The sequence below is a fragment of the Peromyscus leucopus genome, chromosome 20 (genome assembly GCF_004664715.2).
Source record: "Peromyscus leucopus breed LL Stock chromosome 20, UCI_PerLeu_2.1, whole genome shotgun sequence".
Taxonomy (NCBI): domain Eukaryota; kingdom Metazoa; phylum Chordata; class Mammalia; order Rodentia; family Cricetidae; genus Peromyscus; species Peromyscus leucopus.
The window spans coordinates 29,125,891-29,144,951 of record NC_051080.1 but is presented as its reverse complement, the minus strand read 5'-3'; the positions used below and the strand labels follow the sequence as shown (position 1 = coordinate 29,144,951).

The 19,061-nt window shown below is 48.1% G+C and overlaps 1 protein-coding gene across 1 annotated transcript in view; it reads left to right on the top strand.

Annotated features, from left to right (window-relative positions):
* Positions 1–371: 371 nt before the first annotated feature.
* Col22a1 (collagen type XXII alpha 1 chain) overlaps positions 372–19,061 on the top strand; it is a 233,247-nt gene continuing 214,557 nt past the window's right edge. Inside the window, exons 1-2 of the mRNA XM_037197519.1 lie at positions 372–529; positions 2,684–3,250. Coding sequence (XP_037053414.1) covers positions 439–529; positions 2,684–3,250 — 658 coding nt within the window. The 5' untranslated portion in view covers positions 372–438. The remainder of the gene's footprint in view (positions 530–2,683; positions 3,251–19,061) is intronic.

Sequence of the window (19,061 nt, the reverse complement as noted above, 5' to 3'; positions counted from 1 at the left end):
TGGGGAGAGGTTGCACTGTTGGCCCTGGGGAGAGGGTACACTGTTGGCCCTGGGGAGAGGTTGCACTGTTGGCCCTGGGGAGAGGTTACACTGTTGGCTCTGGGGAGAGGGTACACTGTTGGCCCTGGGGAGAGGTTACACTGTTGGCCCTGGGGAGAGGGTACACTGTTGGCCCTGGGGAGAGGTTACACTGTTGGCCCTGGGGAGAGGGTACACTGTTGGCCCTGGGGAGAGGTTACACTGTTGGCCCTGGGGAGAGGTGAAGCTGAGGGCTGGAGATGGGCTGACTCCTGCATATGGAATTCCTTCGTTTCTCCTGAGCCTTCAGCTCTGGCGTGCTTCTCAGGGTGTATCTTTTTCCACACAGGAAATGCTCCACTAGATCCTGAAGCTTCTCTCCCTGACCAAGATACGCCTGTCCCCAAGAGCAGGAAAGCCATGGCTGTTCCCAGAGGGAGTCCTTCAGCCTGCCTTCTGTGGATGCTACTGCTGTGGGGAGGGGATAGTGGCTGCCAGGCCCAGCGTGCAGGTAGGACATTAAATTGGGGATAGGATGGTCAACATTCATGTGTATGTGTACAAGTGAAAGTAAGATCCTGTGAATTAGTTCATGACTGACTGAGTGTGCAAGAGTGTCAGCAATCTAGCAAGTGTATCAGCTGTCCTCCAACTGATGCGTGTGTAAGCGCCGTCTGTTCAAATGGAGCCTGTGATGGCAAAATAATGTGTGAGAGAATGTGAGAGTGTGCCGTAGTGTGTGAGAGACTGTGAAAGACTGGGCCTGTGTGTAAGAATGTGTGTAAGCAAATATGATTCTGTGAAGAATTTGTAAGCGAGTGTGTGTTGAAAGGAGCTATGAAGAGGGTTTTTATGAGAAGGTTCTGTGAGAAAGAGTGTGTAAGGAAGGGTGTGTGTTTGTGAGTGTGGTTTAAGAGCTATGTGTGAAAGAGGGATATGAGAGAAGGGCTGTGAGAGAGGGTATATGTGTGAGAGATGGTGTATGTGAATGTACTTGAGAGAATGTGTGAGAGAAGATGTGTGTTAGAGAGGGTGCATGTGTGAGGAAAGGAGTGTGTGTGAAGAAAGGTGAGGAGGGCTGAGAGAGAGCTTGGCTCAATTCTCTGTCGATTGTAGCTTGGACTTTGAAAACTGGAGGGAGATGCAGGTGTAGGAGATTCAAGTAAAGCATAGGCTCAGATCACACTGTGAAGTGTGTGTGTGTGTGTGTGTGTGTGTGTGTGTGTGTGTTTCTGGGATTTGCTTTTTACTGATTTACAAGTATAAAAGCGAAACATATAAAATAGTAAAATTAATAGCTCTTTCATAGCTCTGTATGCCTTGGGTTTCTTAGGCATACATGCAGAATTGTACACAGAGAGGGGGGGCGCAGACAGACAGACAGATAGACAGACGGGGAGGGGGCGGGCGGGCGGGACTGGAAAATCTCTCCCTCTAAGCACAGAACCCGAACTCCATTAGACTTGTTGGGAAGCACATCCTCACTGGTGAGCTGCTTCCCTTCTGCTCCCACTGTGATGGCTCCTGCAGCACACTGTAGGAACCCCAATAAAGCTTAGAAAGCACCATTTCTCAAAACAACCTAACTGTGAAATGGATGGGTAGACACCATATTAAGGGCTTCCTTGATGAGGAAGATAATTATATTAATGCTTTATTTTGTTTAGTCAAAAGCATCATGTTTATGTAAAATTTATTTTTATAAAATGTATGCATAGGAAGCATTATAGAACTTGTCTATATAGGCATATTTAATATACATAAATATTATACATTTGATATACTTTCTAATGGTAAAATACTCCATGCAGTAGACTCTATGCAGCCATGGAATTCCACAGGAAACTTGGAAATCCACTGGAAACCTGCTTCTAGCATTCAGTTGGGTGTGGGAAAGCAGACCTTAGATCACCCGGCCTGGCACATTTGCAGTACCCATATAAAAGCTGAGTGCACGATAGAGCATGTGCTGTACCCCAAGCACTGAGCTGGAGGGAGGCAGAAGAATTGCAGGGGTTCAGTGGGCAGGCAGTCAAGCCCAAACCCAGAAATCGGCAGGTTCAGTGAGAGACCCTGCCTTGGAGGACTAAGAGAGCACTATAGAGGAAGACACCCAAAGTCTTCCTTTGGCCTTTGCACAGGTACTCTATGTACACAGGCATGTGTATACCACACACACACCACACAGACACACACACACAGAGACACACACAAATAAAATGATACCCTTTTTTTTTGGTTTTTCGAGACAGGGTTTCTCTGTGTAGCTTTGCACCTTTCCTGGAACTCACTCTGTAGCCCAGGCTGGCCTCGAACTCACAGAGATCCGTCTGCCTCTGTCTCCAAGTGCTGGGATTAAAGGTGTGTGCCACCACCGCCCCACTGATGATATCACTTTTTAACCAAAGTTAAAGTGGAGATCTTGACACCTAGTACTGTCCCATGGACATAAACCACTTCAATGTGGTATCACACATCCTCAGTTAGTCCTCACTGTAACTCTGTAAAGCCATACATATCCTGCTGTGGGATGTCAGTAAGAAAGCAGGCAGGCAGGCAGGCACCAGAGTCAAGTCTGAGGGGGAGGAGTTTGGACGGAGGGGACTAAATCTGCAGGTTTCCCAACACCTGTTCCTCTTGGTCACCCTTTCTTTCTCCCATGCAGGCTGCAAAAGCGTGCAGTATGACCTGGTCTTCCTCTTGGACACCTCCTCCAGTGTGGGCAAGGAGGACTTCGAGAAGGTCCGCCAGTGGGTGGCCAACCTGGTAGACACCTTTGAGGTGGGCCCTGATCACACCCGTGTGGGGGTCGTGCGCTACAGTGACCGGCCCACTACAGCCTTTGAACTGGGCCACTTCAGCTCCCGCGAGGAGGTGAAGGCCGCTGCCCGGCGCATCACCTACCACGGGGGCAACACGAACACGGGCGATGCGCTGCGTTACATCACCAGCCGCAGCTTCTCTGCCCAGGCAGGTGGCCGGCCTGGGAACCGTGCCTTCAAGCAGGTGGCCATCCTATTGACGGATGGCCGTAGCCAGGACCTGGTGCTGGATGCTGCAGCAGCTGCCCATGCAGCGGGCATTCGCATTTTTGCAGTTGGTGTGGGCGCTGCCCTGAAGGAGGAGCTGGATGAGATCGCTTCAGAACCCAAGTCCGCGCATGTCTTCCATGTTTCCGACTTCAACGCCATTGACAAGATCCGTGGCAAGCTGAGGCGTCGGCTTTGTGAAAGTGAGTGGCCCTTCTTCCCTGTGGAGCTTTGTCACCTTCCGAGGCCACTCCCACCTACCACCTACACTGGCCGCAGAAAATTCTGTGGGCAGAGACCGGTAGTGTGCCAAACTCAGAGGAGGCATGGGTAGGCAAGAAGCAGAGGCAGGGCAAGTGAAACTACCATTCCCTGGGGATAGCAAAGCAAGGGGCCGAGGTAAAACCCACACCCAGCAGAGGCTGTCTGTCATCCAAGCATCTGTTTGATGTCTCCCCCTTGAGCAGAGGCAGTGGTGGGTAGAGGTGGAAACGACTTGGGGAATTGAAGTGACCCTGGTCCTCTTTATCTCTGGTCTGCTGACCACCCAGAGCTCCTGAAGTTAGAGGCTGAACCTGGGCGTTCTAACTATACAGAAGTTCATTGGGATGTATAGCGTTTGGGACTCAACAAGTGCTTGTTTTGGGGGCTACCTTAATCTGGCTTTGTGATGTTCTTAATTGGTAAGCTCCTTACGGTAAAGAGGTTTCTAGTTTTTAGAAATTAAAAGAATAAAATCTCCCAAGTTAAAAAAAGAAAGTTAGAGGCAGAGCCAGAGAGTTACAGTGAGTGATCAGGAAAGAAAAATGGTGGCAGGCTGACTCTTTGTATTCTGCCCAGCAGCACCGAATCATCTGTATGCCCCAGGGGCTGATGACCTGCAGACATTCTAGATGACCCGGGTCTCTTGACTTGTTTGCCTGGAATTTGTTGAGTGTGGCAGGTTATGGGGTTGAGTGTGGAAGGGCATGAACATTGGGCGACAGCAGACACACAGATCCTGGCTCCAGGGCTGACCTTGAAGTCTGACCTCCAGGACTTTAGAGGGGTCATTCTGAGGACCACCCCTCAACCAGAATGGGAAGTACAGAGATTTTCTCTTTTCCCAGTCTGTCTGTGGTTTTTACCTCTCCCCTCTTCATTGTGGTGATATTGACCCTTGGATATTGGCAGTAAGTAGATCACTGTGTGACTTCCCCCTCCAGGTCCTGCAAGGGCTGTGTTTTGAGGCTGGTTGGGGGAGGAGGTCCTGGGACCAGAGTTTCTGACTCTTGCTGATTACTGCAGGGGAATGAGCCATCCCTGGATGGGAATCCCAACCGGTCGTCTGCCAGGAGCGCAAGCAGCCTTAGGGACTTAGGGGTAGTGGATAGGGTCTGTAGTGGGGCAGCTGGGTATGGTTTAAAGGGAGCAGGTCCCCAGGATGGCTGTGGCCTGAAACCCAGTGTGGGAAAGACAACAGATTATTCCAGAAACTGGTGTGACTCTAGATTTTCATACCACAGTATGACTGTGTTGTTTATTAACCTGCTGTTAAAATGAAATAGGCACACACTGAGGATCTGCCTCTGTGGGGCCGTGTGCAGATATCTGGACCAGTAACCCCTGTGGTAGTGGATCCTTGTCTCCAAGTCAGTAAAGACACATGAGCTGTGCAGAGACACATGAAGCCAGGCTGGGACCTCATGTGTTGGGGAGGCATTGCTGAGAATGTAGCCTGGGGGGGCACAGGGTCTCTGGAAGTAGTGTGCTCAGGATGATTGTGAGTGTGTGGGATTGACAGATGAGATGAGGTGGGATCTAGGGATGCTTTGACCTACCAGGGAACTCTAACACACCTGTGTAGCACAGTCACAAAGGACAGTGAGCTTTCTGGCTTTCACAGATTTTAGGAGCCTGAGTAAAGAAGATTCTGAAGTGAACATGAGGACACTGTAGGGTGTTATCCAAGGCTTGGGCATGGTCAGATCTGTGCAGAGAGAGAAAGAATGTGTGAGCAGCAGGGGAAAAAAAGTATTGTCCCTTTACAAGAAAGCTGGAGCCATTCAGAGAATGAGTTTGGGAGAGCTCAGCACTGATGACTAGTTCTGTTTGACAGATGAGAACAGTGATGTCCAGAGGGCTAAGTGAAGATAACCCATTTTCTGGTATGCAAACAAGGCATTGACCATGGACTTAACAATCAGCTTTATTTAACACTCGTTACAACCCAAATGTTCATTCCTTTTCTCAGCTGCCAAGATCCTAGCAGGCAGAGCTGAAGACAAGCCATCCTTAGCAGTAGAGGTGGGTTGGAGAGGGAACTATGCCAGAGTAGACAGCCTGGTTGGGGCTGGTCTAAGGGGTTGATGTAGGGTAATGCCGGTCAGAAGTCTGAGCTGAGAAGAGCTAGAGACCAGTGTCCTAGCCCTAGCAGAGGGGGCAGAGATCCAGCACGTACACTCAAGGGTAAGAGTTCCAGATGTCATCCCAGAGTGCTTTGGGAAGCCAGAGGCATCTGGTATTGACCACTGGCATTTTCCCACATTGCCCATCTGCTTCCGGCAGGTTCTAGATCTTGGCAAGGCTGAATCTGGTTTTGTAAGTACCTCTTTGCATGAGGACTGTTCTGGGAATGGCAGAAAACCCCTGACAGGTGAGCTCCTGAGACATGCTGCCCAGTTCATAGGACAGCAGGCCTGCAGACTGCTGCCTCCAGGCTGTGCCTTGCACAGGTTGGCCTCCTCCAACTGTGACTCCTGGTCAGGGCTCACTGTCACCGACCTTGCCTCTGAATCGGGGACAGTGCCTCAGAGCACAGGTGACAGAAAACCCTACTCCAATGGCTTAAAGAAGAAAGCCATCTGGTTTCTATTTTGTATATTTAGTTGTGGATAGTTTCTCAGGAGGCAGACAGGTTGTATTGGTAGGTTCTGTGGGGAGTGGGAACAAGGAACAAGGTTGTAGAGCATGGATAAGATCAAAACACATTGCATACATACACAAAATTCTCCAAGTATCAACACACAGTATTATTTTAAAAAAATTAATTTGCAGACATCAGCATTAGCACTCCCCTCCCATCACTGTGCACTTCAAAATCATGCTGTAAATTGGACACAAGATTTAGATTACATTTTTTTTTTTTTTAGGCAGGCACTCCTATTACCCAACTGATCTATATCCGGAGCCCTGTGACATTTCTAACGGTGTGTGTGTGTGTGTGTGTGTGTGTGTGTGTGTGTGTGTGTGTGTGTACCGACCTCTGCATGTGCAGAGGCCAGAGGAGAGCGTCAGCTGGTTTCCTCTGTCACTTTCTGCCTGTTCCTTTGAAGCAGTCTTCCTCTGAACCTTGGGCTATGCTGGAGGCCAAAAGACCCTGGTGGTCCTCTTTTTCTGCAGAGCTGGGCTTACAGGTGTTTAGTACATGGGTGCTGGGGGGTCATCACTCTGGTGCTCAAGATTGCAGAGCAAGATCTCTTAACCACCAGGCCACCTCTCCAGCCCTGATATTTACTTATAATGATGAAATTGTGGTATTTCTTTGGCACAGTTAATGAAGCTGGCCCTATTCAAAGTATGCTTCAGGTCCTAGTACTTGTTCCCAGGGTGCCTTACACACGCATCTCTGAACAAGACCTACAGTAAAACACCTGTTGGTGTGCCTCACCACTAGAAACAGGCCATGCTATATCTTCTACCCACCTAGTCCAGATCGCCCCTGTTCTGTTGCACGCTTTGGAATTCACCTGGTAAAGTTATGCCTCTCTACTGGCCATGATGGTGCTTCTAGTATCTGACCTGTTCTTGGCTCTGTTCTTACAGCTTCTGTCTGGGGGTAGGCAGAGCATCCCTGCATCTCATGCTGAGGTGGTAGGAAGAGGACCTAGTCTTCCCTGAGGCCCAGTGCCCTGCAAAACACCGTCCTGTATCTGGAACATCACAAAGCATGCTGGTCCTTGATCTGTATTCCTTTTTAACATTGTTTTAAATATTTTTGATGTTATAATTACCCTCTCTCCTTCTCCTCCCTATGACCTCTGACAGTGTACCCCCTTACTCTCTATCAAGTTCATAACCTCTTTTTCCTTAAGTATTGTTGCATCTCCTGTGTGTGTGTGTGTGTGTGTGTGTGTGTGTGTGTGTGTGTGTGTGTCTAGGTGTATATCTATCCCTAAATATATAAATGTAACCTGCTCAACCCATATCACATTACTTGTATGTGTTTGTACTTTGAAAGGTCAAAGGTCAGATAGCTTCATAGAGTGAATCTAGGTCTTGCTCCTCTCTTTCCATTCATAGGCATCTGTCTACAGGGTGATGCTGCCTGCTGTGAGAAGGAGAAAATGGGTTTGACTGAAGGCATTCTGATAAGAATTCTGTTTGAAGAATAGTGGGATCTAAGGATGCATGAGTGGGTGAATGAATGAATGAATTGCTGAGGTGCCAAGCAGAGGTGTGCACCAGGAAACACTCAGCTATTTCCTAGACTGTAGCTAAAATGAACAGAAAAGCAGTCCCTATTCCTCTCTACCCTTGGCTGCTGCCTCCCTTGACCTGGCCTTGTGGACATCAGTCACCCAAAGACTCCAGGTGATACCATCATTGGTCACTGTGTCCGCTGGGACTGGGAGCGGGGTGCAGGGATGAGTGGATATGTGGGGGTGGAAAGGACGCCAGTACAAGCCTGTCATTGCTCTATAGAACTCCAAGGCCTGCAGACGTAAGAGAGGAGGCTGTTTTCTAGGCCTGGCATTCGGTCTAATTGGACTAGGGCAGGTCATGTGAATTCTCATAGTCTAGTTTCTAGCCCTGGAGAGGAAATAGGCTGAATATTTGAGTCTTAAACGATCTTGTTTAATATTTGAGAGTAAAGAATCACTAGCTCTCCTCCTTCAAGGAAGGGGGTTTTATACCAAAGGGAAGCTGAGGTGAGTAGAAGAAGAAGGTATCAGGAGAAGGGGGAGACAGATGCACCTCAGTCCAGAACAACACATGCTCACTGTGATGCCCGCAAGAAAATCACATGGCCCTCCATAGCCAGGATTCTCCAAATGCCTAAGAAGAAGTGAGATTTAAGTTAACGCTCAGCCACCCAGGGAGAAGGCATTTTTGTAAACACAGCTGTGAGATGAGGAGGGCCTGGTCTGTTCTGGTGACAATTGAAACAAAATCCCCTTACAATCACTTCAAGTATAAACAAAGCAAAACAAAAATTTTAAAAAAGCTAACAATCACATATTGGAAACATCTGTCTGGGAAGATCAAATCAAAGCACGCCACAGAATCCAAACATCAGAAATAGCCTCTGCATATGGAAGATGTCTGTGAGTGACATTGCAGCCTGAACTGAATGGGAACTATTCTGAACAGGGACTGCATATTGACTAATGATGTAAATGGAGGGATACTGAATGGGATGAGACTGAGTGGAGTGATGCTGAATGGTTATGGTACTGATGTTGATTTGGTGGTGATAATGTTGATGTTTGTGGTGCAGAATGGGGGTGATACCGAGTGGAGAGGATGCTGAATGGAGGTGATGTTGATGTTGGTGAGGCTGAATGGGGGTCTGGTGGCTTTCAAAACCCATATTCTCCCATGTTCAGATGGCATAGTTACTGAAGGGAACAAGGGCAGCTTAGAGAACCAGAAGGCTCTCAAGGCTGCCCATAGTTCTGGGCCTTACTGTCCCCTTGACTTTAGGCACATCAGGAGAAGCACCTCCATCTCGCAGTACCAACTCCCTGTTCTCTGTGGCCTGGGTAAGGTTCTCAGGGAACCCAGTCTCGGTGTCAACTTCCTGCAGTGTGTGGGGTGGAGGCTGTGGACAGGCTTAACCCAGAGCCTTGGCTGTAATTAAGAGCTCTTTCTATCCTGGTGGACTCTGTGGTGGCCACAGAACAATCTTTATATAGCTTATCTCCTATGTGGATAGGTCTCTGGAATGCAAGTCAGCTTCTGTGGAAGAAGCCTCCACCTACTTCTATTCTGAGGACAGGCTGTGCTGGTCCTCTCTCCTCTGTCCCTGGAGACAAGGGACAGTTCTGGTCCTTGCTTTTCTTGTTGAGCTGAGGTGCTGCTTTGGATTTGGAGAGGGGGACTTTCTCCATGCTTCCACGGTCATCTAACCCTCACGACTCGACTCATGGCCATCCTCTGTTTACTCCTTTTTTTTTTTTTCTCTTTTAGCTCACTGTTACTCCCAATGTACCTTTGATCACTGGGTGATCAATATGATTATCTTACTGATCATTACCAATATGACTAGGGGTGGGATGGGAGAGGCCTGTCCATGTGAGGGGGAAACTAAGTCTGTCACTTAAGTGTGTATCTGGGGTCCTCATTGGAGAGACCCTACCCTGCATTTTGATTGGTGGATGACAATGCTGTCTGCTTCCCTCCCTGAGGTCTGTATATGGGGCTGGCACACATTCGTCATCCAGTGTGCTGACACTAAGAGATTGTGTACCATACACACATGACCTACATCTCACATACACATCCCACACCTCACTTAGAATATTCACACTCCTCACCTACATACATGCATACATACACACATACACACACACACACATACGCGCGCGCACACACACACACACACACACACACACACACACACACACCTCTTACACTCCGCATACACATCTCAAACATACACACTGCACATCTGGGGACATAAATGTGACCACAGTGAGACCCACCCATCTCTTCTCCCTGGGTGGATCCACAGGCTGGAGAAAAATGGGCGGCAACCCAGCTGTGGGTTTGGAGTGCCACGTTGGGCCTGTGGCTTGGCCCTGAGGACCACATGGGCCACAAGAGGCAGCTGGCCCAGGCCCCCACCCTCTCCGAAGGTCACTGTGAGTTCCTTTCAGGGAAGCTTGGCACAGCCTTGCTGCCCACCAGAAATTGTAATCTGGCTAATTAACTCTGGTTGTAGGCCAGGAAATTTTATTAGGAAGTGACTGAATGGACGAAAAACTGAAAACCACCCTTCATTTACTGTTAATGAATTAGCCTTTTAATATACGTGCTTAAGAAAGACTTCTCCTGGCTCTGCCCAGCCACATCTGAGCCTACCTTCTCCATGTCCTTGGCCGACGCTTGTCCCTGCTCATACAGCTGGCATGGTCTGCCCTCCAGTTATTGCTAAGCTAGAGTGAGCAGCTCTTTCTCATTTTCCAGGACAAAGGTATCTTCTCTGGTTGTCAGGAATGCAGCCATCCTCTCTCTTTTCATTCAGCACAACCATTTATTTTGCTTTCGTCCTTTGCTGGTTAGACCGTCTCATGATGAACTCACACGTGCTTATGAATTTGTTCCCGTGGGCTGTTTTATTTTTTTAAAGTTTTACATTTATTTACCTAGTGTGAGAGGTCATGTAGAGGCCAGAGGACAACTTGTAAGGGTCAGACTTCTTCAACTTTGTGCAGCTGAGGTATTGAACTCAGGTGATTACGCTTGGCAGCAAGCGCCTTTGCTTGGCAAGCCATGTGGCCCTCCTGCAGGTGGCTTCTTAACCGGGGTCAAAGTGCATGACCCAGTGTTAAGCAGATGCAGAGGAATATTCTGGCCAAATCACTGGAACTGGTGACTGTACTGGTTTCTCAGCTCCCTTCCCTCTCTCTGACCTATGTAACCTCCTTCTACCTGTCGCTCAGGATGATGCCACATAGTCCACCTTAGAGAGGGCGCAGAGATCCAGTGAGTTCATGGCAGGGGGTGGCATTCTGGTGGCGCTGAGCAGGGGCTCTAAGTGCATACATTAATACTTACATGTGAGTTTTGTGTGTTCAAGTCTAGTGATATTGGGATCAAGTGTAGTATGTTTTACTTTCTCAACTTTTATGATCATCATCATCATCAACGGAAACAACAACAGTAACATCATCATCATTTTATTATTGCCATTATCTCCTCCCAGAGGCATCCAGAGGAACGTTTTTCCTCTAATATCCCTTTCTCTGAAGTTGAAATACCGTGCAGACACGATTGCATGTGCTGTATGTGTCTACTTAGGCTGTCGGGCAGTGCTGAGCTTTGCAAGGCCACCACCCATTACATTTCAGGTTGTCTCCCAACATTAGTGGTTGTCCCGTAGGCATGGTATAATGCCAGCCTTCTGTGAATACCTGACTAGGCAGGGGACCCCAGGAGAACTAGGGAGGGGGTTGTAGGGTGGATATCCCATTTCTCGCTCCTTTGCATCATGTGACTTTTTAGAATCCGGTCAGCCAGTGGAGCCAGGCCTCAAGGCCTGTGCTGAATCCAAGCTTTTCTATTTATTTAGATGAATGGCTCCTTTGCAGCTTAGTTGTCTCGCTTTATTGAAGCAATCGTTACTGCCTCAGTTTCCTTATCTGCCAAATTGAGACGATGGATACAAATTCAGTGAATAGCTGGATATGGCTCTAAATGCCATGGTTATTATTGTTGTCATATTTTCATGGAAAGACTGTAAGAAATGAAATCAAAGTACACTAAACAATAGGCCTCAAGCTCCCTGTTATGAGAAGGGCACCAGGCAGAATCCTAAGATCTTTGTGAGTTTTGGGAAGGAACTGGCCCACAAAGGATGAAAAGGCCATTCTCGGTCCACTGTGGCGTGTTGCCAGTGATCGCCCTCAGGCTGGCCCTGGAAGGCATCCATGTGTAAATGTTTGATTTCTGGAATCCCGGCATGTCATCTCCAGGTGTCACCTCTAGGCAGTGTGACTGCTTTGCCGGAAGCAGCAAGCCGACTACAGCAGACTGTGTGACCCGCAAAGCCCGCAGTGGTAACTGCACTGTCTTTTGCAGCCAGTTTTCTGATCGTGGTGACATAGTCTCATGTGATGACTGAGAATCTGAAGTTACTGCCACCAGCTTCTGAGTGATCTTTACAGGATGTTTCTCGGGGCTTTCCTTCCCTTGCGGACGGAGTGTGATGTGTAGTTCTCATTGAAGGGATTCTTTTCTTCCATTCTGTGTCTCCATCAGCATCACGATCATAAGTTGGTCACTCCACATGCCAAATGCAGCTTCTCCTCTGCCTGTCACTGCTCTGTGGTACCCGTAGATTCCTAAAATACCCTTATACCTTCTCAGGCCTCAGAATGCCTCTGTGGGACTACGAGATGATGTGAGCTAAGATATTCACTGTGCCCACATTTGCCATACCCAGCTATAGGGTCTGCATCAGCCCTATTAATCTGGTGCTGATGCCATCCTGGCAAAGTGAGCTGCGTCCTCCCAGGTATGATAATCTCAGTTACTGGGATCCTGTCAAAGCATTCCAGCCCATGGAGAGCTGACTGAATATCAAACCGTGGTTTTAGTTTTGAGGTAACTTACAGTGACCACAGTAAACTGTCACTGCAATAAGTGTTTCTGTGTAAAAAGTGAACACACAGAATCTATATATAAATTAGCCTATGTATATAAATACACATCTATATAATTAAACTCGTGGACATTTTGCATTTCCCATTCCCGCTCCCCCTCCCCCCAAATGCTTTTTAGCTCAAGTGACAGAGAACAAATGGGGACAGGAGGTTACACAGGGTCTCAGGGATTTCCAGGAAATGTGGCTGACTAATTGCTATGCTCCTGATTCATGCTGTACTTGCTGGAAGACTGGAGACAACAGTGGTCCCCACTGGATGGTTCCAGTGACTTATTTTACTGTAAAATGTGCCCATTTTGTTTTTGCCCTTTGCATTGGAAAACACATTTAACCTCTGAACTTAGCTGTGTTGTGTGTGTGTGTGTGTGTGTGTGTGTGTGTGTGTGTGTGTGTGTCCATATGACTGCTAAATAGACAGGCTTTGATCTTGAAACTGCGTGTATAGATTTAGGTGCCTTCTGTATATTAATAACTCATGTCAAATGTGAACTGTCTTTGGAGATAAGGTCTGGGTAACAGATCCTCTTTCCCAGACAATCATTGGCATTTAATTTGCCACCAAAGCTACCAGACTGGTTTTATGTTAGAATAGATTCTGGCCACTTTTATCACCTCTACTCCAGCTGTTCTAGTTTTACTAATAAACTAGCCCAAGAAAAAGCAACGTGTGGGGAGAAAGGTCTGATTTCAGCTCACGATTCCAGGTTACAATCAATAATTGAAGGGAAGACACAGGGAGAGTTTGAGATAGCTGGTCGCATCACACCCACTGTCATGATCAGAGACAGAATGTATATATACATGCTCACTTTCTTGCTTCCTTTCTCCTCTCACACAGTTCAGGACTCCTGCCTAGGGAATAGTGCCACCCACAATAGACTAGTTCTTTCCTCATCAGTTAACTTAATAATGGTAATCCCTCACAGACATGCCCACAGGCCAGCCTGACTTAAACAATTCTTTAACTAAGATTCTCTTCCCAAGTGGTTTTAGGTTGTGTCAGGTTGACAGTTAAAGCCATCACCCCATGCTGGAGGCACAAACCATTGCTGTCACTTACCTGGCAACAGGGCAGCCTCTTGGACTGATTGCTGCTTATACTCCTGCCCTGTCCAATCATGCTATCCCTTCTGCAGGGCCTTTTTGGCCCCATCCTCTGTCCTTGTTTTTTCCTTGGTTGGCCATCTCCAAGCCATGGTGTCCGAATGTTTTCCACTTCCAGACCCTTGCCTGTACCTCCAGTGAGTCCCTCTTCTTTTTCCTGCCTTCATCTCCTTCCTTCCATGCTGTCTTGGCTGAGACATCTCTGGCCCTCCAGCCACCTTCTACCTCTCCAGTGTCTTACGCTTGCCCCAGTAACCTACTCAGGACAGTTCATCTTCTTGGCCGGACATAGCTCTCGTGGATAGAGGACTTGCCATTTGACCCATTATGTTTGCTCATATCGGTGCCAGATACATACCCGGCATTAGAGATGTGGGATAAAGAAAAAAACGCTTTGCTTCTGAGTAGAGTGTCATCTCCTAGGCACTGAGGGACGGTAGTCACTGCCTTGCTGCCTGGAAAGTGTTACCCGGGATGTTCTGAGCTCTGCTGACCCCTCCCCACGCCCCCACTGTGTTCTGCTATGCTTCTGTTGCCTACCCATCTCTGGGAATCCTAGTCACAGTCTCTGGTGACACCTACTGGTTCTGGGCCAAGGGACATTCCCGTGGAAGGAAATGAGCCTGTGCCCTGGGACACCGGAAGCTTCAGCGGATGAGTGTCCCTTTCAGACTTCCTTGGATGGTGACGCTCCACAATGAGCGCCACTCTCAGAGGGAGCCCCTTCAGGAGCAGAAAGTCACCACCCAGCTTCTAACGCACTTGTCCTTGTCCTCCCGGGCAGAGGTCTCTTTATTGCCTGGGATTCCAAACTCTGCCTTGGGTTATAAGGGGCTACCCCGTTCCCTGACTTTTGCCACTAGTTTCAAGGTGGCTCTTGTTTCCCACCAACACTGTCAAACAGTGCCCGTCAGCCATCTGCAGTTACCTGCTTCGCCCGCCTCTTTTCTGGCTGTTCTCCATGACACTCAGCTCAGATATCACCCAGAGGTCCAGTGCCCATCCTAGAGGCTCACTCATCACCCTGTCACCACATAGGTGTACTTCCTCTGTAGGGAGGGCAATACGGCTGGCCAGTTGGCTTGTTTGTGGTGTTCTCTATAGCTTCCCTTAGCATTTAGGCACCAATGGGGAGGGAACACCTGATTGTAGTCACGTGGTGCTTGTGTTCACCCCACAAGCTGTGGAAACTGTATTGGACACATGGAAAGTATGTCCTGGCTGAAGGAATGAATACATGAACGAGGAGAACTTGTTAGATGCCAGATGTCGTGCCTAGTACTGCCTATGCCCTGTCCCACTAGCCCTTTGGTAGCCCAGATGGAGGGGGATTCTGATTTTGATCCTTCTAAGTTGGGAAATAGACACGTAAGTGTACCAGGATTTGTTTGTTTGTTTGTTTTGTTTTTTGACATAGGGTTTCTCTGTGTAGCAGAGTCCTGGCTGTCCTGGAACTCGATTTGTAGACCAAACTGGCCTAGAACTCACAGAGATCCTCCTGCCTTTGTCTCCCAAGTGCTGGGATTAAAGGTGTGCGCCACCATGCACAGCTTAGGCTTTTCTTTTAAACCACCAGTCAGCTCCCAAAGAGACTTAATTAGTTTTGAATGCTCAGCCTAGCTTAGGCACGTTTCTGGCTAGCTCTTTTAACTTAAACGAACCTGTTTCTCTTTGTTTACCTTTTGCTTCGGGGCTTTTTACCTTTCTTACTTCTGTATATAGTACTTTCACTGCTTCTCTGTGTCTGGCTGGCTGGTGGCTGCCTGAATTCTTGCCCTGGGCGTCTCCCTTGTTCTCCTCTCCTCCTCCTTCTCTCGTTCCTCCTGTTTCTCCTTTTGAACCTAGATTTTTTTTCCTCCTATTTATTCTCTCTGCCTGCTAGCCCTGCCTGTCCTTTCTCCATCTAGTTACTGGCCATTCAGCCCAATCAGATACCTTAGGCTGGCAAAGTGAAGTGGATGCAAGACATCTTTACATAATTAAACACACACCCTTACATCGTTAAACAAGTGCGCACAAACAAAAGTAGCACACCTTTACACTGTTAAAGTAATACTCTGCAGCACAAACACACGTAACATATCTTTGTCTCGTTAAAATGATACTCCACAGCACATAAGGGCTGGGTTGAGGCTTCCTATTCTCAGCCTTGGGGATCAGTTCTCCCAGCTCGCTCTGAGTTTTCCAGCAAGAGGTATGTGATGGTTGTAGGAGAGGAGAGATGGCTCTGCTGGACCCTGCCTTGTCGTCAGTTAATCTCCCTCTCCAGTCTGCAAATAGGACAGTGTCTAGCTTGCCATCATGCAATGGGCAGCTCTGTCCTCCCCCTTCATCCTGCGCCTGCTCTTTTCTGGGACAGTGGGAAATGGGGAGGACAGGGGTTGTGTGACCAGCGAGTGCAGCCGGCTGCAGGTCTAGCAGGACTTTTTTTATTCTAGTATTACTGTGTCTGCCACATACCCTAGCATAATGACCCTGATGTTTACATAAATGCTCTCTAGAAGTTTGGCACCTCGACTCTACCGCTGCAATCCAGAGGTCCCGGGAGGTGTGGACCCAGCTAGAGGAGCCAGGGCCTCTGCAGAGGCAGCAGGTACCCAGTCGTATACATTGGTCTTGTCTTACTTAGTTGGGTTACTCTTGCTGTGATGAAACACCACGACCAAAGAAACGTGGAGAGGAAAGGGTTTATTGAGCTTTATACTCCCACAGCATTGTTTACCATTGAAGGAAGTCAGGACAGGATCTCAAGCAGGGCAGGATCCTGGAGATAGAAAATGTTGCAGAAGTCATGGGGGTTACTGTTTACTGGCTTGCTTCCATGGCTTTGCTCAGCCTGCTTATAGAACCAAGGACCTCCAGCCCAGGGATGGGACCTCCTACCATGGGCTGGGCCCACCCCCATCAATCATTAATTAAGAAAACACCTTATAGCTGGATTTTTTTTTTTTTATGGTTTTTTGAAACAGGGTTTCTCTGTGTAGCTTTGCGCCTTTCCTGGAACTCGCTTTTTAGACCAGGCTGGCCTCGAACTCACAGAGATTCACCTGCCTCTGCCTCCCGAGTGCCGGGATTAAAGGCGTGAGCCACCAACGCCTGGCATGATAGCCAGATCTTATGGAGGGCTTTTCTCAATTGAGGTTCCCTCTATTTCAGATGATTCTAGCTCATGCAAGTTGACATAAAACTAGTCAGGACAGGTCTGGAAGAAAGATAGGACCAGGACCAGGAATCTCCAAAAGGTCCCAGAACAGGTATCAGGGATAGAACTGAGCATAAGAACACAGTGTGTGGTCCTTAGGGGGTTACCTTCTCACATGATCAGCACTGGCCATTGGATGTGATTTATGCACCTCCCCCCTTTAACAACCGATTCGGGTGTAGATTACTGATAATTATGTGTTTCCTGCTGCTCTGTTCAGAGAGTTACATTAGGGCGCATGAGTGACTTTGAGACACTGCTGCTGGACTATGGGTTGTTTTTCTTTTATCGCCAAAGCGCTTTCAAAGGCAGGGAATCAAATGGATAATGGTTGAAAGTGCACATGCTTAAGTTAGACTCCCTGGGCATGTGTCTACCTCTGCCACTTACTGGCTGTGTGGTTCTGGGTAAATTTCTTAACCTCTCTGAGCTTTGTCTTCCCCAGGCATATAAGTAAGTGATTCTTACTGGTGCAGAGTTCGGGAAGATGCCTCTACAGGTCAGAACTGTTCAAAAGCCAGAGGGTATTTCAGAAGGTAGCAAGCCATCTGGATGCTATACAGGCAGGCTTTGGAGGCAGGCTAGAGTCTCTAGTCAGGTGACCCAGCCTCTAGAGAGGCCATAGCGTGCGTGCGTGCATGCGTGCGTGCGTGCTGAGGACCAGATACGGGAGCCTGCTGAATCACCACCTGCTGGCAGTGTGAGCCTTGGGCAGTTCCTGCCTTCTGTATACCCTTCTTTGTGCTTCTGTAATTAAGGGCATCCACTTCATAAAGCTGTAGCGAGAATGTAATTAAATCTGTTAATGTATTTTACATGCTTCCCAACAGTGTCTGCTGCACAGCAAGCCAGCTCCATATGTCTTCTGGTCCTGGAGATAATTCTTTCCCCCAATTGAGTAGTGAAGAAACCCACAAACAGCCCACACAGCATGCCCAGTATTGAACTTAGACATATGGCCACCCCATCCCTGGGAAGCCATTAGGAATGGAATGCTTGTTAATGTTATCTCTGGAGTCGTTGTACGTGGTATACTGTCTGCTGCCTCTGTGAAGCAGGCGAGCATAGACGATCCCTCGCTGACACAGCTGGAGCAGTGGAAGACTGGGCTATGTGTCTACAAGTGAGTTATCCCAACCCCTCTCCACTTTCTCCCTTGTCCACTTGGAACATCAGCATCTCCCTGTGGTCAGCTGCATCCAGCAGCTCCTTCCATGAGCTGATGATGAATGAGCAGCAATTGCTCTGTCTTATCCTTACCCAGCTCCAGCTGCATGCCTGGCCTCTGTCGGTCCTGCTGATATTTACCCCTAGGACCTGTCATCTCTACTACAGGGATCTAGATTCAAGGTGGTGTTTAATTTAAATACAGGTGCTCCTCAGACCTGGTGAATTTCCCCAGTTTTCTTAGATATTAGTTGTTGCATTTGTGTAATAGGAACAGATTCTACTAAGGATGGTAGTGTGTTCAGTTCTGGGCCAGGCAATGGACATGCAGTGGACTCCTAACAATTGCCAATTTCCTTTTTTCCAAACTGGAAAAGACTTGGGTGAACACCAAAGAGGGGTATGACTGTATGTCCCACAGAGAGGTCCACGGATGTGCCAACATAAAGTGCAGGATGTCAGAAACGTTCCCCACTCCATAATATGCCAAATGGACTCCTTGTCTATATGGTAAACTGAGGGCAAGTAAGTTCAAGTGCTTTTCCAGAGAGACTGAAGTAGGGGTCTAGTGTTACTCCTTGGGGAAGCTCTTCTGACCAGCTCCTGGCATGATGAAGCCTGATCTGTGTGAAGATGCAAGTGTACCAGCGTTCTCCTGAGAAGCACGGGGCCCTTGTTCTAAACCTAAAATGCAGTGGATGGATATTGGTGTGTAGACAGTGAACCGGTGCTGAGGGAGCAGGGACTTGGCAGTCATCCCTTTCTGTTCTCAGGTTTGTAAGAAGGAAATGCAACCAGCCAAGAACACCGTAAGTGGATTTTTTTTGAAACCTCAGCTCTTGTCCCTGCTCTAGCTCCAGAACTCTTGCTCAAGTAGATCCCAGTAGTTACTGGACAAATCCATGTATATTGGGACAGTGAAAGGACCCTGCTCTGCCAGTGGCTTCTCTCCCAGGGGAATAATGCATTGGTTCCCATAACCCACTGCTTCTCCTCACATATCCAGAAACTCAGACTTTCAAAGAGTTCTCTGCCCCAGCATCTTGGATCTTGGTGCAGCCCACAAGAAGTGGGTTTTTCCAAGTTTGGATGCATTTGATTGCAAAGTGAAAAAAAAAAAAACTCAACTACAGTGACATAACCAATTACCAATTAGTCAGATTTTTTTTTC